This window comes from Hippoglossus hippoglossus, chromosome 16 (genome assembly GCF_009819705.1).
Source record: "Hippoglossus hippoglossus isolate fHipHip1 chromosome 16, fHipHip1.pri, whole genome shotgun sequence".
Lineage (NCBI taxonomy): Eukaryota > Metazoa > Chordata > Actinopteri > Pleuronectiformes > Pleuronectidae > Hippoglossus > Hippoglossus hippoglossus.
The window spans coordinates 24,809,952-24,828,418 of NC_047166.1; the positions used below are offsets into that span (position 1 = coordinate 24,809,952).

The window sequence follows — 18,467 nt, forward strand, 5'->3', positions numbered from 1 at the left end:
GTACTAGACATCAGAAAACATTTCCTCTCTGTTGTTAAACTTAATTCCCTACAGACTAGGTAATGTTTTTTAAAAAACATATCTATATGTATGGGATGGCCAAACTGTTCAATGATGTGTATTTATAATAAAAAAGACGTGTGGTGAAAACATGTTGTTTGGAAGAGTAATGATCTAAATCTCTCAGAATTTCAACTTGTTGTTTGACTTGTTGGAGCAGATCACTGCACTGGTGCTAATTTACTTACAAGCCTAATCAGGTAGAGACTCTATCCTCTTAATGTTGTCCTTCAAATCCGATCAACGCTGCAGCCTGAGACACCGAGAGCACACCGGCTGTCTGTGGGAAAGTGCTGGGGATCAAGTGGAGGGACTTTCAGCTGGGGACACAGCTGAGAAATACAAGATGTGGCTATGGTGGGTGGGCAGCAGGGTTGACACAAACACTGGTGTAATCTAAGACTGATTGATGTGGAGCTGGTGTCAGTTCTGTTTTTAGTAATAATTGAGTCTTGTGGCATTTGCAGTGAGCCTATGAGCCCAGTTCTGTATGATGACCAATTCCGTCTACAATTCACTTTGAAATAGGGCTGCAACTAATGATTAATATCAATATCTTATTAAAACCTTAGTGTATCCATTAAAGTTTTCTCAGCACTTTTTAAATATCATGGGTCAGGCCAAAATTTTTTTTATTTTACTTACAGAAAAATTGAAAATATTATCATTGTAAAAGCTTGTGACAGGGAATTTTTTTTCTTTCTTAAAAGTTACTTTAAAAGTTTGAAAATGTGCTTGACATGACACATGTAACTGTTTTTTCTTTATTCAAGAGCGTGGTCTTTTGGTGTAAGAGCATGACTTATTGGTTTAAAGTTCTGATTGTTATGCTTTTACCTGATCGTTTACCTACTTGTACTTAGATTTTCTATTCTCGTGCTCACACTGTGCACTTACACTCGGATATTTTGTTGCTCAGACAGATGTCCTGCGTTCCCACTACAGCTAATCTTCTGCTTTCCTACTGCTTTTGTGTGCAAATGAAATGAAATTGTCCTACCCTCGTGTTTGCTTTATTTTGTGAGTTACGTACATGTGGTCACTTTAACTGGGTTCGTGCACTTCCACACCGGACTCTTAATGAAGTCCAGCTAACGAACCTACAACTAGGGCAGGACAATTTCATTTGTCATCGTTACACCTGGAGTTCTACTGTTGGTACTTTTTTCACAAAACAACTCCAGTGCTGACGGGTGCACAGAAGTAGCTTCAGTGCAAGAAAATCTGTCTAAGCAACAAAACATATTCAGTCCAAGCGCAAAGCTTGAGCACAAGCAGAGCAAATCTAAGCACAACAGGGGCTATTTGTGTGCAATGGGTTTTGAGTAAAAGCATTGCACCATCTGAACATGAAATCAAAAAGTCCTGCTCTCAAACCGCTCTCAAGATATTGTCTTTAATAAAGAGAAAAACATATTGCTTAAGCTTTATTTTCTTCCATTTGTCATCACAGACTTTGTCACATCTGGCAACAAAGCCCAGTGCCGGTGTGTACAGTACAAGTGTATTCACTGAGAGGAGACGGCAGCCACACCTGCAGGTGCAGCCATAGTCATATTCTGTATTTATCTCCCCACTTCACATTTGGCCCCTGTTCTCAGTGCTCATGATCTGGTTATGAAAGATGCATGATGCTCTCGCTCCCTGCTCCCTCACAGAGCTGCTCACAGAGCGGCTCCGGCTGCACACACAGCGGCTCCACTCCGGGTTTTACCTGCTGCTCTCTGCCTGCTGTCAATGAAACATCCAGCGCGCCCTCTCTGCCTTTATTCCTCTACGTGTTTCCATCGCTCCGCCCTCTTCTTCCTATCTGGATTTTTTCCTCCTCCTCCTCCCCTCTCTCTCTCCCTCTCTATCTCTCTCACCCCCCCTGTCTCTCACTCACTCTCTCTCCCTCTCGTTGCATCCATTTTTGTGCATTTAAGAAATCTCCAAGAATTACCAACCTGGAGGAAAGCGAGCTAAGAGTGACAGAGGAGGGTTAAGGGCTCCCAGCGAAAACAAACAGGGACGGACCGGGCCACCTTTGATTATTCCAACATGCGAGTGGAACCTCTCTAAAGAATGGCAGCGATGGGTTAGACAGGATTTAACATGACAGCGAAATAGAAGGCAAGAGTTGTTCATTTTTTATTTTCAAACCCTTTCTATTTGTCTTCTCCCTGGATGGATGGATGGATGGGTTGTGTTTGGAACAGCTGAAGGTTGTAGCCTGCAGCCTGTGAACCCCGTGCCTCGTACAGGAGCATTTCTGATCCCGAGTGTTTTCTCTTTCACAACATTTCATGTGTGAATTTGTGCGTTTTCGACCTGCAGCCGCTTGAATGTAGCCTGTTTGCAGGCAGCGCTCAGTCGGCTGCAGCGTGAGTATTAATCAGAACCCATCATGAGCATTTAACAGCATGAGGCTGAAGCCTGTGATGGATGTTTTTGACGCTTATTTCTGCAGCACGGTGTAATAATAATGTGTGCATGGTGCACTAGTGCCGTGCGTAAACCACGGTGCCTCCAGCGAAACCCCACCGTCAATTTCACTGTTTCACCGCATGAGATGTAACACATTTGTAGCTAGATCTCCCACCATGATGCTGCTGGTTGATGGTGCTTTTATCATTCATTCTCTGTAGCCACTGTGTGTAAAAGATGTCTGCTCCACACGGGCCCCGGGGCGGCCCTGGCCCTGCTGCTGCTGCTGCTGCTGCTGCTGCTGCCTCAGCGACCGGCGCCATGCCGGAGATGCCGGACCTCAGCCACCTCACCGAGGATGAGAGGAAGATCATCCTCGGTGTCATGGACCGACAGAAGAAGGAGGAAGCGAAGGAACAGTCGATGTTGAAGTAAGGAAAGAAGCAGAGGTGGTGCAGGAGCTGTGTGTCGGCGCGTGCCGAGCTCAGCCCCGGGTGTTTCTGTGGGCTCTGTTTGTGCAGCGTGTGTTTCTGATGCTGGAGCTGAATCAGTCCACTGTTAGTCGGCCAAGGTGAGGCGAACCTTCCCCTCGCCCGGTGGTCGCTCCCTGACCCTCCTCCTCCTCCTCCTCCTACTCCAGGAAACACTACATGTTCATGTCTGAGTATCATTTTCTTTATGAAGCGACACGCACCCTCAGTACTTTAATGTATCTCACAGCTGTATCTCTACTATAATGGCTGGGTTGTAGCGGCAGCAGCAGCAGCGGGCGCCATTTTCACGTTAAAAAAAAAAGCACGCCAAATTGCTTAACCTTTCCCCACGCGCGTCACAGAGATTACACAACATGACACTGGGAAGGATCATTTAAGGTGTCCTTTCGGGGCGATGGCGCACGCGGGGTGGGTGTGATTTCTACGTTAAAGTCTCTGTAGATCGTGTATCCCCCCCCCCACCCACTCACCCACCCCCCAAATACCCCTCCGCTTCCACCGTATACACCCCCCCACACTCATCCTGTGTACAGATGTCGCTTGGAGCTGTTTCAGCACCACGGAGCTGTCCACACAGCAGGCTCTGTTTTTTAAGGTGGACCGGGAGTGTTTTCCGCCGCCGTCTCTTTCTAACCTTTTCGCCATAACTCTGCTTTATGGGTGGAATACTGCACCCTGTCGACTCGCCCCGGTCATATATATATATATATATATATATATATAAATAAAAAAACGCTCAGCTGATGTAGTGTTAGTTAAAAAAAAGATTTGGGTTCGAGCTTCTTTCAACAGGCATGGCTCATGCCTGTCGAGGTGGTGGCCTTAAATGTTTCCATCCTGTTGATTTTTTTTGTAGTTTTCCAACTTTAGTGAAAAGGGAGGCACATGTCTGCTTGCTCAGGAGTATGTTGTGTTTGGACTATTTTTACTTGACTTTCAGTATAAACGTATATCGTAAATAGAGTCTTTTTATACAGCACTTTCCTTCACTAATCGACCACTCAAAGTGCTTTACACTACCAGCCCCGTTACCCGTTCACACACACATTCAAACATTGTTTCTGTACGCAGCGCTTTCTCTATCATCCTATTCACACACTGCACTGTCTTGCCTACGGACACTTTGGAATACAGACTGAGGTAGCCAGAGATCGAACCACTGTCCCTAGTGTTTAGTGGACAGCCCTCTCTACCTCCTCGCAAAGTTCATTATCTCAAGGTATTTTACATTGTAAGATTGAGACCATACAGTATTATGGAGAAACCCAGAAGTTCACACATCGAGCAAACCCATGGCAATGGTGGAGAGACTTAATGACTCAATGTGGGTGGCCATCTGCCTCGAACGGAAGGGGTGAGCAGAGAAAAATGGGGGAGAGAGGAGAGGTGGGTGGAAGAAGAGAGAGAGAGAGAGAGGGGACCAGGAACAGCTATGTAAATGTCATATTTAAGCTCTGTCAGACTGGTTGTTATAATGACCACAATAACAATGATACATACATGTGATGATAGCAGCAATGGTTAATAGTAGTAGTAGTAGTAATACTAATAATGACATCTCTGGCTGGTTTTCTGGTGCTGCAGCCTCCCCGCACGTGCCAGTGTGACTTCAGTGTGAGCTCAGTGTGTGTGTGTGTGTGTGTGTGTGTGTGTGTGTGTGTGTGTGTGTGTGTGTGTGTGTGCCACGCTCACTGGGAGCTTTTTAGAGGCATTAGAGCTGTTGTTTTCCATCATCAGGTAAATGTTTGCACTAAGGCAGCATTCCTAATGGAGAGCGAGTTGTGCAATCCCTTCCTAGTGCTGCTGCATGATAAACATGACTCACATACTCCGAGACACAGCTACCTCAGCCGCTGCGGTTCATGCTGCGTGATTCATCCAGGCCTTTTCCCTCCGCCTCCAATTCCCCTTTCAATGTTCCACTCTCCATCACCTTATCCCCAATAGCTGACTGTTTTTTTCCTCCTGTTTCTCTTTCTCTGAGGTAAAAGGCCATTGTCAGTTTTAGTCACTCTTAGTCTCACAGTGATGTCAAAGCCTTGTCATGACTGAGCATGGGCAGAAGAGGCTGTTCTTTGCGGGGACATGACTGACTGACTGTCTCACCATAATGTTAGGTAACTTTGATTGTGGGCCACATGAACTGAAAGCGTACGTGAGCCATGAGGTCAATGAGGCCTCGGCGTGGATTGCTTGCGTCCTCATTTGCATTGCGGTTCCAGTGTGGCCTCTCTCCTGCACACCCTGGTTACCAGAGGTTTTTATCTCACCAGCAGAGCCAAACGCAACATCTGACAGAAGACGTGGAGTTGATATTAAGGGCTGGCTGCCACCCTTTTGCTGTTGTTTTGCTGTTTAGACATTTTGATTGGACCTCCGGACCCTGTTGAGGTCAAGTAGTAAAGTTTTCTTTCAATGTTTCTCACAGCACAGCCCATATTGGTTTGGTTTTAATGTGCTCTGTCTATACGTACAAGGTGACTCATCATGAGTCATCAAAACAGTAAATCCCCATTTTCTTTACCTATGAATCACACAAGCATAACATATCCTGAAGCAGCATTAATTCACTCCGCTGTGGCGTAGGTACAGCAGCAGCAGATTAACTTGTTATTGAATGGTTCGTAGCATTTCCGCCACTGTCGGAAACAAACACCCACACAGCAAAATCCAACCCTATAGCCCGTGCATCTACGCTGTCACAGTCCAATCCCACTGCGGCTTGGATGGCTGAAAGTGGCAGTTTGAACATTGAAGTGTGTAATCTAACAAAGGGAATCCTGGGAAGATGGAGGGATGAAGGAGAGAGAGGGAGAGGAACCTCCAGCTGCAGGGCTTGCCAACTTGCTGTCATCTCACTAGAGGTGCTACAGAGAGCGAGGATGGAAACCCAGTGCTGCTGACTCGCATGTAATTAGCTTCTCTCTCCTAGGCCGCTCATTCTTAGCAGGCCCGTGTATGTGTGTGTCTGCATGTAGAAAAATGTGCTGCACCAAGGAGAAGTCGATTTCTTGAAGTCCGTGAGGCGGCGCTCATTCTTAGATTCCTCTCCTAGAAAGCTCCTCAAAGACGCAGCCATGTAAGTGTGTTTAGCTCAGAATCATAACATTTTTGCACACAAAACGAGCTTTCCATGCATCAGTGAGTTCCTGTACAGCAGTGATGGTTATGGGACCCCCACCCCCTCCCACATAGACACTGTGTATCCCACAGGCTGGCATCAGCTGCCTGTGATGGGGTGACCCACACAATGCCTGGGGCTCCACTTCTCCTTTCTCCCTGCTCCTCCGATCCTCCAGGGCCACTTGCCGGTTCTGCTTGGTGGCTAGGAGTGGCAGAGTGTGGGAGACTGACTTTCTCTTTCCCACTTCCAACCTCTATTGCTTTGTCGTTCTTTCGGTTTCTCTCGCTCTTAATAAGCAGTGCCTGTTACAAAGGTACAAGCTGATGAAACATAAACACACACATAGATGCATATATAGGTGGTTGTACTGGGGGATGATTCCAATATTAGTAGACAGACACATGTTGCTGTCTTTCCACTTCTTACCACACTATAACAGCCCAGTAACTGTTCCTCCTCGTGCCTGTAACAGTGTAAACTCGTGGATCAGGGGACTGTGTCATTCGCTCAGGGACCTCCTTTGACTGAGCTAATTATAATGACTGACTTGTATGAGGGACTCCCACTGAGATGCTGGTATTCCAGGGCTCTGAGGTGTCTGCTGGTAATGGAATGTAATTGTATCATGGCAATGTGGTGAAGATATTGTAAATAGACGATTGTTAGGAGTTAGCTGTATGTTGTGACTAAATTAAACAAGCAATTTAGCATTTCACTTCCATTGACACTTCCAGAAACGCTGTATCCTACAATTCCCACAATGCAACTGGATAGCAACCCCTCGTTTAGACCCCACTATGAAGGGCAAAAGCTCATGACTTTGTTAACTCCACACTCCCAATTTGTCATTAACATAAACTTTCTGTTAACACTTGTAATCTCCGAGGCTACATCTATATGTTTTCATCTTAAAACAGTGTTTTATAGCGAAAACAGTCTCCATCCACACAAGCATCTCAGCTCTGTATCTTTAATAACTCCAGTCCACACTACCACTCATGAAAATGTATATTACAAGACCTTTCATTTACACTGTGCATGTACATACCTTCAGGGAGCAGATTGGTCTTCTCTTCAGTTGGTTGCACAGTTACAGAAAAAAAAGAAGAATGAGAAACAACAATGGTGAAAAGTAAGATGAGGGATTCATCTTCTTAGGCCAACGATGTGGTGGAACTTATGCTGGTGGTTGAGTCGCAATTGATATGAACCAATCAGGAGGCAATGGCGTCATAATTTCCAAACTTCCGCCTGTTCAGAGTACAATGCACCCATGGGCTTTTCAAACTGGGGCCAATAGTGTTTCCAATAAATTCAGTTTTAGGTGCTCAAAAACTCAGGAGTAGTGTGGACAAGAGAAGTAATGCGTTTTTAAACTAAAATGTAGTAGAGTGGATGTAGCCTAAGACAAGTCAAGATGTCATGACCCCAGTGACATCATCAGGGTTATTTTCCCAGACCACTAAAAACTCCTCCTGAGCCACATCAGACACTACAGGGGTCTTGTTGTCTTTTTGATTTAAGCCATACTGGTCAGCCCCATTTGCATATATACAGTACTATGCCATGATTGTTTACACAGTCACACTGCACTGTGCATTAGGACGAGATAGTAGTGACGAGAGAAATAAGCTAACTTACAATTTAATAATCATTTGACCTGGACATTTCATGATAAATGTAACTTCAGTGACACTTTAATAGTTTACACCGCAAATCAGGGTTCAGGGTCTGGAATCATAACTTGAAATCAACTGTTTTGTTCTGAACTATATTTAAATGTTTTCATTGTCTGTGAGAAAATGCATTATGTTCCTGGTTCCATGTAACATGGCCATGGTGAAAGGCGTGCGTGTGTGTGTGTGTGTGTGTATGTGTGTGTGTTTAACATGAAGAGCATTGACCTAGAATTAGCTTTGATTGATCACATCCCATTTCCTTTTTCTGTTACTCCCTCCAACCCAGAGAGAGAGAGAGAGAGAGAGAGAAACAGACCTATGGTTGTGAAATGAGGCAAGGTAATGCTCTTCCCACTGGACAATGTACAGTACACACACACACCCTCTCTCTCTCTCCCCCTGCCTTTTTCTTGTTCTCTCAGTTCACTCACCCATGCTCACTCGCCTTCCCATGCAAAGAGCAGATTCTGTCATGAGCGTTCTACAGCCGCCCATCCCCCATCACTGTCCCCAAGGGAAAGCGAGAGAGAGAGAGAGAGAGAGAGAGAGAGAGAGAGAGAGAGAGAGAGAGAGAGAGAGAGAGGTTAGAGAGGATGCTGTCTTGACTCTATAAAGCAGAACGCACGCCAGATGAATACATCATCATGCTAATTAAAGTAACAATGTGTTTTGGTTATGGAAGGCTGGCATGCTGTCAAGTAGTTTGGCTTAGCCGGACAGGAAATCCAGTTAGAACACAATTGTCATCATTAAAATTAGATATTAAATAATATATTCACAAGTTCCTCATAAGCTGTGGAAGTGAAGCTTGATTAGTGTTGCGGTTATTGGTGCTCTCCTATCTCACATATTTTCTTTACATTTCTGCCATTAACCTACTGTATCTGTCAAATTACCCCTTGCTCTGTACTTGCACGTGCTCTTTTTCTCCATATACTCTCCTTACACTGCTATATAATGAATATTCCCTTCAATGTTTACCTATGCCAAGGAGGCTATATGTTTTTATTGTTGCTTGTCTTTTCGCAGAAATACACAAAAAATACTGAACAGATTTCATTTTGATTTGGTGGAAGGGTAAGGTGTGGGCCAACGCATTAACTTTTGGAGTCAATTCAATTAAAGAGGCGGATCCATACATTTTTTCTGGCGCTTTCTGTAACATTGCATGATAGGGCGTTTTTTTAACATTTTTGGGAATATGTCAAGATATAAATATAGATATTTAAAGGACTGATGTGTTCAATTTAATGTGGCCTGATTGAATGTAAGGTGCTGTGTGACTGCACTTTATTTTAGTTTTTTGTTGTTGTAGACAAATAGCATGAAAAGACCTAAAGCAACACAGTGTCTTCATGGTTTGGTGAATTTAAGTATAATATCAAATATAGAAGTAAAAGAATCCTTCTCCTTTGAGCTCTGTTTTGGTCTTCTCCTCCTGAGAAATATACTCTTGTTCAAATGCTCCACTGTTTCCACCACCCAGTTTCCAGCTGCTGGTGCTGTGACAGCGTTCAATCAGTATTTTCAGAGATGTATTTATCGTATTATTGATGTATTATGATGATGTATTATTTTGCTGAGAACAGTTGATTGCTATGGCTGCTATGTTGTGGGCCATTAAACCAAAACAATACGCTGAAAGACACTGAGGAGCTCTGTAGAGCAGAGATAAACTGTTGGTTTGGATGATAATTCTCTGTGGATTCATCATCATGAGCAACTTTGTTTCACATTTGACCTACTGTCACGGCATAAATCTTCATGAGTAAGGCGGCTGGTTACTGTAGTTTTAAGCAAATGCCTCTGAAACAGAGGGAAATCGTTCACGTCCTATATCAACACGTCACCCAGTGCAAAAGTGTGGCTCAATGTGTTTGGACAATATTATAGAGCAAAATTGGGCACAAATAAATACAACTACACAGACAATACTTCCATAGGATCAGTTCGTTGTTGATTTTCATCTTTTCACAGGTTGTAATATTTAAGAAAACTATAGAATATTAACTTGTTTAATGGTCTGAGTTACTGACAAGTTTTAGGCTGGGTGAAAAAAGAAAGGAGAGGACACTACAGGATAAGGGACATAGAGGAGAGGGCAGGGTGAGAGGAAAGTTTGGGACAGGTTAGCATGGGAGAGGGGAGAGGAAATGAGAAGGGACGAGGGGGGCGCGAGGAGAGGGCAGGGTAGGAGAAGAGAACATCAGAGAGAAAAGGAGAGGAGAGACAGTGACGTCTGAGATGCTATCAGGTCTCGTTGCTGATATGACAGCCTTAGTCCCCATTGACAGAGCAATCAGCCTGCCATCTCCCATAGCCTGCTGTTCTCCTGTGTGGCACAGCACAGCATCGGCCTCTATTGTCTTTCAGGGCTTTGTTCTAAATAACATCTGCATTCGTCAGCATCGGTTTTATTCTCCTCTGGGCTCTTATCCCTCAAGCAAAGTTTGAAGGGATTTTCCTGTCCCTGGCTGCGCAGTTTGAAATGCCCTTGGTGAAACCTGACAGTAGGAAACTGTTTCAGAACGAGATTGTGTAACTTGGTACAGGGCACGTTTTATGTATTTATAGAAATATGTAATACAATGTTACACAGCAGCACAGGAAGATAGGTTTTCATTTTTAAACTTAGTCAACAGAGCCTCAAGCAGATGGAGCACTTAATGTTAAATCATAAGCTAATACCAAGACCCTAACTTTGGGTTGAACACTGAGGGGGGTGAGGTCAAATGGCATGGTCAAATACTCATGGCTATGGATTTCTAGGTTATTATTTTGTTTCACTTGATGTACCTCAGAAATAATATAGTAATAATTTACACCTCATACTTGCCAGCTAATATTAACTAGCTAGTAGCCAAAGAAGGCAAAACAAAATTGGGTAAATAAATTGAATCCAGGAAACCAACCTTCCCCTTGTATGACCGTCAATATTTTTCATTCAGTGTAACTGTATGATTATTGGGGGAGGGGGATATTTGTACAGACTGGCTTTGTTTATTGGAGGGGTTACAACCCCCTGAACTCCTTGTAAATTAGGCCCTAGGTTATTACCAAATTTGATAAGGTTGCGGGTTTAAAGGGGACATAGCATGCCCATTTTACCACAAGTTGATATGGTTCCTTGGGGTCTTAATGAAATGTCTGTAACATACTTTGGTCAAAATACCACAAGGATCATTTAAAACAGCACCCTTTTTACCCTGTATAAAACAGCCCTCCACAGAGTGACCTGTTTTGAGTGCCTGTTCCTTTAAATGCTAATGAGCCAGCTCCCCCCTCCCCCCTCTCCCCCCATGATTTTAAACGATATAAATTACATATTTTATATGATATAAATTATCAAATATGCATCCCATACTTTGTATTCCCCTTGTTGTCCTGGAGTTTTAATTTTCCCAATCACATAATTAAATGTCCCCCTCTGCCCATCCACTACAAGCACACAAGCAGACAGACAGAGAGAGAAAGAGAGGGATGGGGGGGGGGCTATGAAGACCATCATTTACCCCCGAACCCCGACATTCAACGGGTACAACAACAAGCGGAGAAAGCAGAATCGCGGGCTGACCTTATATATACAGTCTATGGGGCTGACCAGCGGAGAAATGCTCGTCCCGTGTGAACAGCCAGGCGGCTGCGCGCTGGAGAACGGCGCTGCGCTGCCTCGCAGCGGCGCTTCCGCGTCCGGTGTACCCCGGCGTAACTACTGTAACCCGGCGTAACTACTGTAACCCGGCGTAACTACTGTAACCCGGCGTAACTACTGTACCCCGGCATACAGTAGAGCTGAACACTGCGGAAGTCTTCCACACAGCTGGCAGTGTGGAAGACCGCTGCGAGGCAGCGCAGCGCCGTTCCCAAGCGCGCAGCCGCCTGGCTGTTCACACGGGACGAGCATTTCTCCGCTGGTCAGCCCCATAGACTGTATATATAAGGTCAGCCCGCGATTCTGCTTTCTCCGCTTGTTGTTGTACCCGTTGAATGTCGGGGTTCGGGGGTTACAGTAGTGCTGAACACTGCGGAAGTCTTCCACACTGTTGGCTGTGTGGCGCTGACACAAATTCCAGCTCACGCACGGGAGAGCGAGCGGTCGCTCCCGAGCAGCTGCTGCAGCCTCCCAGTCCCTACGATCCAGACAAATGCCACATGTGAGTGAATCGCGGGCTGACCAGCGGAGAAATGCTCGTCCCGTGTGAACAGCCCGGCTGCGTGCTTGGGAACGGCGCTGCGCTGCCTCCGGTGTAAACCCGGAAGTAACGAGTGTGGGGGGACGGGGGGGGGTGGGCCAAGACCATGTAGGGGGACTTCCAGTTCCTTGTTACGACACAATACCCAGGAAGCGCAATCGAGTCGCTCAAGCATGACGTTTCTGACTTAGAGGAACTATAACAAAACGCGCGAGTGTTTTTTCCCCAGAGTTTTTGGGTTGGTAGACATGCCAGATACCCACATTAACCTGTAGAAGCACTAACAAAGTGGAATTTGCATGCTATGTCCCCTTTAAATCCCATGATCAGAAAGCATTGTGTTTGCCTCAGCTAGCATGTGAAAATGCTCAAGAATTTGGTGTGATGTATCTCTTCCCTGATATGAACTGACGTTGATGTTGTGAGGTACTCAAGAGTGCAACATAAGCAGTATTAGCAGCTAGTGACCCTTTAAGACTAAGTCCTATACGACTCCTAGCATGCTGTGCAAGAGTAACCTGATTGAGAACACAATGCAATAGAAAAACAGTCATAGCTGAATAATACATATTACAAAGGGGAAAAAAAGAAGTAAACCGTTGCCCCTGCCAATGAGAGTAGACATTTGAGAGGGAAATGGCACCGAGAAGAGAACACTTTATCACTTTTATTGACCCATCCCCCATCCCCATAGTAGAGTGTGGAGTCAATGTAGAGGGAGATAAACAGCATCTGACCCTGTAAGGGAAGCCTAGTGCTTCTGAGGAACATATGTGCCTGCTATAGAAGAGCTGTCAGCTGTATCGTAAGCGTCAAGTCTATCTCTGAAAACCAAGGGGTAGTGTGACGATATACTCCGTTGACAAATTCAGCACATCACACTAATGGGCTCCACACTACGCTCTCTATTTAAGGAAGCAAAAACTGGAAATACAGTGGAGCCCAAAAGTCCCTTTCCCACATGGGAAGGTGGTCTTAGGGTACACTGGCACAGCACCTGTGGGACAGCTGGGTGCTGTGTCAGTGTAGAGTGTTACGGCTAGTGAGGTCTGGTGCCTCTTCTCTCCCCTGTGACATTCCCTCAGGGTTTGTTTTATGATTGTTGAACCCTGAAAGGTCAGAGAAAGGACAACGCCCCACTCTGTGCAGGAGAGGTCTCAAACCACGTGCCCTGGAAAGCCACTTTAATTCAGGTTTTTAATAAAATACACCAGCACGTTAGTTCTTACTGTGGAGGATTTTCTGAATCAGCTAAATCTAGTAACTCAGCTGGACAACAGTTAAGTAGTTTTGTATGTATTTGTCGGAGTGTCTGTATATCTGTTGTTTTTTGATGCAACCAAAGACTATTTTTTGTTAGAGTTATAGATACCTGGATAGATAAAGTGAGAGTCAGTTACAAGAGTGTTGAACTAATAATAGTGGAGTAATTCGGCTTTCTGCAGTGGGCGGCAAGCAGCCAGGCACCTAAACAGGCAGCAAAGCCTGGGGTCATTTAGGTGCCCAGGAAAACCAGGCAGCAAAGCACCAACCAGCAAGAAGACAAAACATCCCGACATAAAAATCGGGGAATATTCAGTCTCATCTTAATCAACAGAGCTACTGAAAGTGAACTGGAAGTGATTACTCCTACAACTCTGTGTGTTGGTAAAGGAATAATTTGATTTCAATCATTGATTTACTAAAACTGGCTTAATTAGATGTTTTATTTGCCACTCGTCATCATAGTTTGTATCATTGAGGTTTCTAGTTGTAGGAATCTGTAGGAATGTTTTCATCTGTGTTTGTTCGTTGATCAGTTGTTTGTTTTTTATCTGCCAGCAGAATGATGAAAAAAGTACTGAGCTGATTGTTGTAGAAGGATGGGGCGTGGGTGAGGAAAGAGCCCATGAAGTTTTGCTGCAGATCCAGTTAAAGTGTGTGCCAGTAGCATCGGCCATGCTGCTGATGCTAGCCTGTTAGCATTTGACCTTGCTAGTGAAGCCTTATGTATCATTAACTTAAAGAATGTCTCAGCTAAAAGAGGAGGTACATATTATGTTGTGTTATCCCAAATGTGAATTCTCTAAGTTAGCTGTATCAAAATCTCAGTTACAGCCATGTTGGTGCTTATTGTCAGACTTACTGAGGATTAGAAACTCCCATGTAAGCTTGCTGCAGTTGCCTTCAGGTACTTGCTAACTACATATTTAGTGTGTGTTGTGTATAGCTTGGCAAGAAAGAAACTTAGTGTATTTCCAAAGATTCTGCAAACAGTCAATCCGGCCATTTATCTGTTTTCCTCCCTGAGCTTGTCTGGCCTTGAATCACAGAGGGTCTAGGTGAGCCATTCATGCCCCACATACCTTTCCCCTTCATGCTTCAGTTAATGCAGGCTCTTCTAATATTGTTCATCTTTTTGGGAGATTTGTTTTAGAGCAAATCCGCATTTCATTTACACCATGTTTCCATCTCCCTCAGCCTAGTTATTGTCTAAGTTTTAGCTTGAAGCAAAGTCCACACCTAGCAGACCTCTCAGCAAGCTAGCTGCTAACAGCTAAACATGTCACAACCAGACTAGCATCGCTCACATACACACACATTAGCACAGGTGAGGGTTGCTGCTTATGGTAGAAGTTCTTTAAGTTATTTTAGGAATGAATTTGAGTAAAGTCAGACTCACCCCAAAATGCAAACTCGTAGTTTTCATATAGGCCACCTTAATGAGTTCTATTTTTGGTAAAGGCAGACACAAAATAAGCAAATCTTCATGTTGCAGACTCGTACAGACGCAAACAGCACTCTTATAGACACGTAAGGTGGATATAAGCCGATGATGTTGACTTTGGCTAATTTCTGCTAATTTAATGCCATCGCTGCTAACCCATATAAATGTTTAAAATGAAAAGAAAAATGAAAGTGAGCAACGAAATGACTTTTTATATCCCTAACCCCAGATGTGTTACTCAGTGTGTGACCTGGTGTATTTACTAGCGTAAGTTTGCACAGCACTCAGTTTGTGTGTCCGGCCACGTTCTGCTCATTCAAGACTCATCTGGTCGGAGCAGGTGCAAGCTGGTGACTCAAACACGTGCATGCTGCTTAGCCGGTCCCGCTGATACGCCTTTGTGTGGCCAAAAAAAATCACAAACCATCCAGTGCTTTCTATAAACAAATGCGGCCGCCCTGTGTCTGTCTGTCACACAGATGTGGTACAGTCAGTGAAATGAGATACACATGCACGCGCACACACGCAGGCCTCATAATCTAGCATATTGACAGGTGCAGTGATTTTATTGAGAAGCTTTAGATTTGTTTACGCAATCCCTGTTTAGTTCATAATTGTATTTCTTATATTGCACACACTTTAGATATTTATTTAAACTCCTTGCTTTTAATGCTTCATATTTCTACATTTGATTTTCTGTTTGCTCTGCACATAATTTCTATTTCATCTTGTATTACTCTCTTTTGCCATCATGACCCTCCCTATCCCAGCTAGTTATTTGTTCTCAGAGGTGTAGCAGGGATCAAGGGTTTGATGTTAAGCAGCATTATAATCATGCCCATGTACAGTGGATTCTGCTGTAGGTAGATTACAGAAGCAGCCGACTGACATAAATAGGGGAGGATAAAGAGCAGCCATTTTCATGACGTCACTAATGTAGCCACGGCCCTTATATAAGTCAACTGTTTGAACACACTCATACACAGGCACTGTCATGTAACCTACACTAGGACATACTGTACAGCATACAGACCACTGCTCACACTGCCTAGGGCCCGAAGGTGGCTTTGTGTGAGCTTTAAATGCATTATTCCAGAGAGTCAGTGTCTGTTTGTGTGCATGTGTGTTCAGGGTTGCTCGGTTTGTGTAGTGTAGCGTGTACTACATTGGCTACCGTGAAAAAAAAAAAAGAAACAGTGAAGAGGCCAGTTTTTCATCCCCATCATCTGACAGTGATGAGGAGGGAGACAGAGAAAGTCAATGGTGTGATCCCGGGATCGTGCTCCTCGACCGAAGTCTGATGGAGTATCTCCCACTAATCCCTTAATATCACTCGTCCCACTGAGATACTGCTGCCATCGCCATGGTGATACCGAGCTGGCCTGGATGTGTACTAGTGGAACGAGGAGGGGGCTGGGAGGAGGGGTCGGTGGAGGAGAGTCGCTGCAGATAGAAATCCTCTTTTATAAAATATAAGTACGATCATTTGAAGTGGTATCTCGAGGAAGGAAATGCAGGCAGTTACAGTCACCTGGCGTCAGGCCTCGAGGAGGAGGAGGGGGAGTTGGTTGCGATCGCTGCAGATTACAAGTAGAAGCTGGTCGCCTTATCCTCCAGTGGGCGGCCGCTCGGATGGTTGGTTGGGTGGATGGCTTATGTGCAAAGAAGCTGCTAATGCAAGGGGATCCTTTGATTTGGTGTTTTACAGCAGCCAAAGTCAAACGTATCTTTCTGCCAACCGACAGATGTTAAGAGCCATCAAGTTCAAGTTAATTTCAGTCGTACAGTGGTCACATCTGTTTATCTGACCGAACGTGCTGTTCCTTAAAGCTCTCATGGTATGTCTGCTCTGGCCTTTGCATTGAATGACAACTTCATGAGGTGGCGGATACAATTCCAGGGGTGTAACTTCATATGGCATCTACAGCAATATTTCTGCGAAGCGATGGGTGTAGCCTGTAGGCAGAGAGGTGATATCAGATTGCCCCTGTGCTTGCTCGCCTGTGTACACTGTATGCAGTTTAGTTAAGCGAGCTAATGGTGACGTGCTGTAGGGCTGAATTGGGACAGGAAGGAGTAGAACAGGCAGGGCCAACAATAGGCAGGGTATCTATTACCTCTCTATTGTTAGCCATGTTCAGGCTATTATTATAGCCCTGAGTGAGCCACAGACAGCTGACTGCAGTTTCAGTACAGCCCACCTACGGCTCCCAGCTGGGATCAGCAACATCATCATGGCTTTTTTTATGTGTTCGAGGATGGTACTGATGGGGGTTTGGAGAGCGGCAGTTGAGTGGAATATGATCATGATTGTCACAACTGCTGTGACAGTTTATTTTTTAACTGATGTTCTTAGCAAGTCTTAATTTTGGAGATTAAACCGGAGATGTTCCAGTTATGGGATAGTCCCTCACCAGGGAGACCAGGAGAAAAGGAAGTGGGACTCGGCTTCTGCTGACTACGAGACTGGAATTAATATGGCAATTGCGAGACTGGGCAGAACTGGTGCTCGAGGAGTGGTTATGATGGCTCAGCCCATATAGCACAGGGTTAGAGAAGGACAGGGGGCTGCATTCAGCCGCCACTGTCTGGCTATTGGAGCTAGAGACTGGGCTAATGCAGAGGGCGGTGACCTAACCGCGGCGGGGCTAAGGCTGAGTTTCTAGAGTATCCCCAGTGGAGCTGTTCATCCGTGCATGGGAGGAGTCGTGACGCAAGCATGGGACAATGTCAGCTGCCAAGAAAATGCTGAGCACAGCCAGAATAAAATGTATCTATGTCAGGATGAATAAAGTGCGCTGAGAGGAGAAGCAACCAGCATTCACATACAAAGAAAGATGTGTGCACCATTACCCCAGCAACAACAGAAACATTGTGTATCACTACAGCTTAATAAGTGTTGCTCGTATAGTTTATATGTTGTTCTATATAATAAATTAGCTCCATTAAAATGAACCTTGTTCATATGTTTCCTGTAAGCCTGTATGGAAATACACTTGTGAATGTGTGGGCTGCCGGGTGATTAGCTGACTCTTTGCCACTTGGAAATCTCTCAGGAGGGGAGATATGGAGCAGCTCAATTGAATCCTGGCAGGTAATCTAAGGAAACAGATGGATTTTAGTTATATTTGGCAGCAGATTAGCCACTTCCCCGTCGCTCAGAGAAATCTGCTGTTGCCAACTCCTGTTTGACAATCTGAATATTAGTCCTTGGTCATGAGGTCTGGCTTGTGCGCTGTTAGATTGCCTATTCTGATGAGTGTGCCCCGCGGATTGAATCCTATCTGTGCTTTCTAAGGCCCAGCTGTGGGTCGCTGGCCAACCCTTCCACACCAAGGCGCTTGCCCTGTCCCCGTCCCTCCTGCCCTGCCTATCGTGCCAGCGCAAAGTGCCAGAGGAAGATATCAGCGCTCCATCCCCTACTCCTAATCCTCTCTTAGGTGGAGAGAAAAGTGTTACCTAGCACTTCTGCTGGCATTTATTAAAGAGGTAGAATGAACAGGTGTCACGAGACCTAATCGTCTGTCTTTAAATAAGATGCTATTTTTAGAGCAAACTCTCGTTGTCTTGTAATGGTAATGTACAGTAGAGGTGGTATAATGGGAGATTTCTGTTTCATATATTCCTGCAGGGATATTGCTGACACGGTCATACACTGTGTGTTGATTTTCCTGATGTGGCTGTCTGAACTACACTAACACACTCTGCTGGAGCTTTTTTTAAATATGATTTAATATAATGTGGTTGCAATTGTTGTAAGATTTAACAGTAATGACATTTTTCTTCCTACTAACTATCAACATC

The 18,467-nt window shown here is 44.8% G+C and overlaps 1 protein-coding gene across 41 annotated transcripts in view; it reads left to right on the forward strand.

The window, feature by feature from the left end:
- The first annotated feature begins 1,892 nt into the window (after positions 1–1,892).
- rims2a (regulating synaptic membrane exocytosis 2a) overlaps positions 1,893–18,467 on the forward strand; it is a 133,382-nt gene continuing 116,807 nt past the window's right edge. For 28 of the 41 annotated variants that reach the window (XM_034609974.1, XM_034609963.1, XM_034609969.1 and 25 more), the window contains exons 1-2: positions 1,893–2,172; positions 2,688–2,897. In XM_034609974.1, the coding sequence (XP_034465865.1) occupies positions 2,704–2,897 (194 nt within the window). In that variant the 5' untranslated portion in view covers positions 1,893–2,172; positions 2,688–2,703. The remainder of the gene's footprint in view (positions 2,173–2,687; positions 2,898–18,467) is intronic. The other 13 variants (XM_034609980.1, XM_034610004.1, XM_034609988.1 and 10 more) reach the window with 1 other exon arrangement.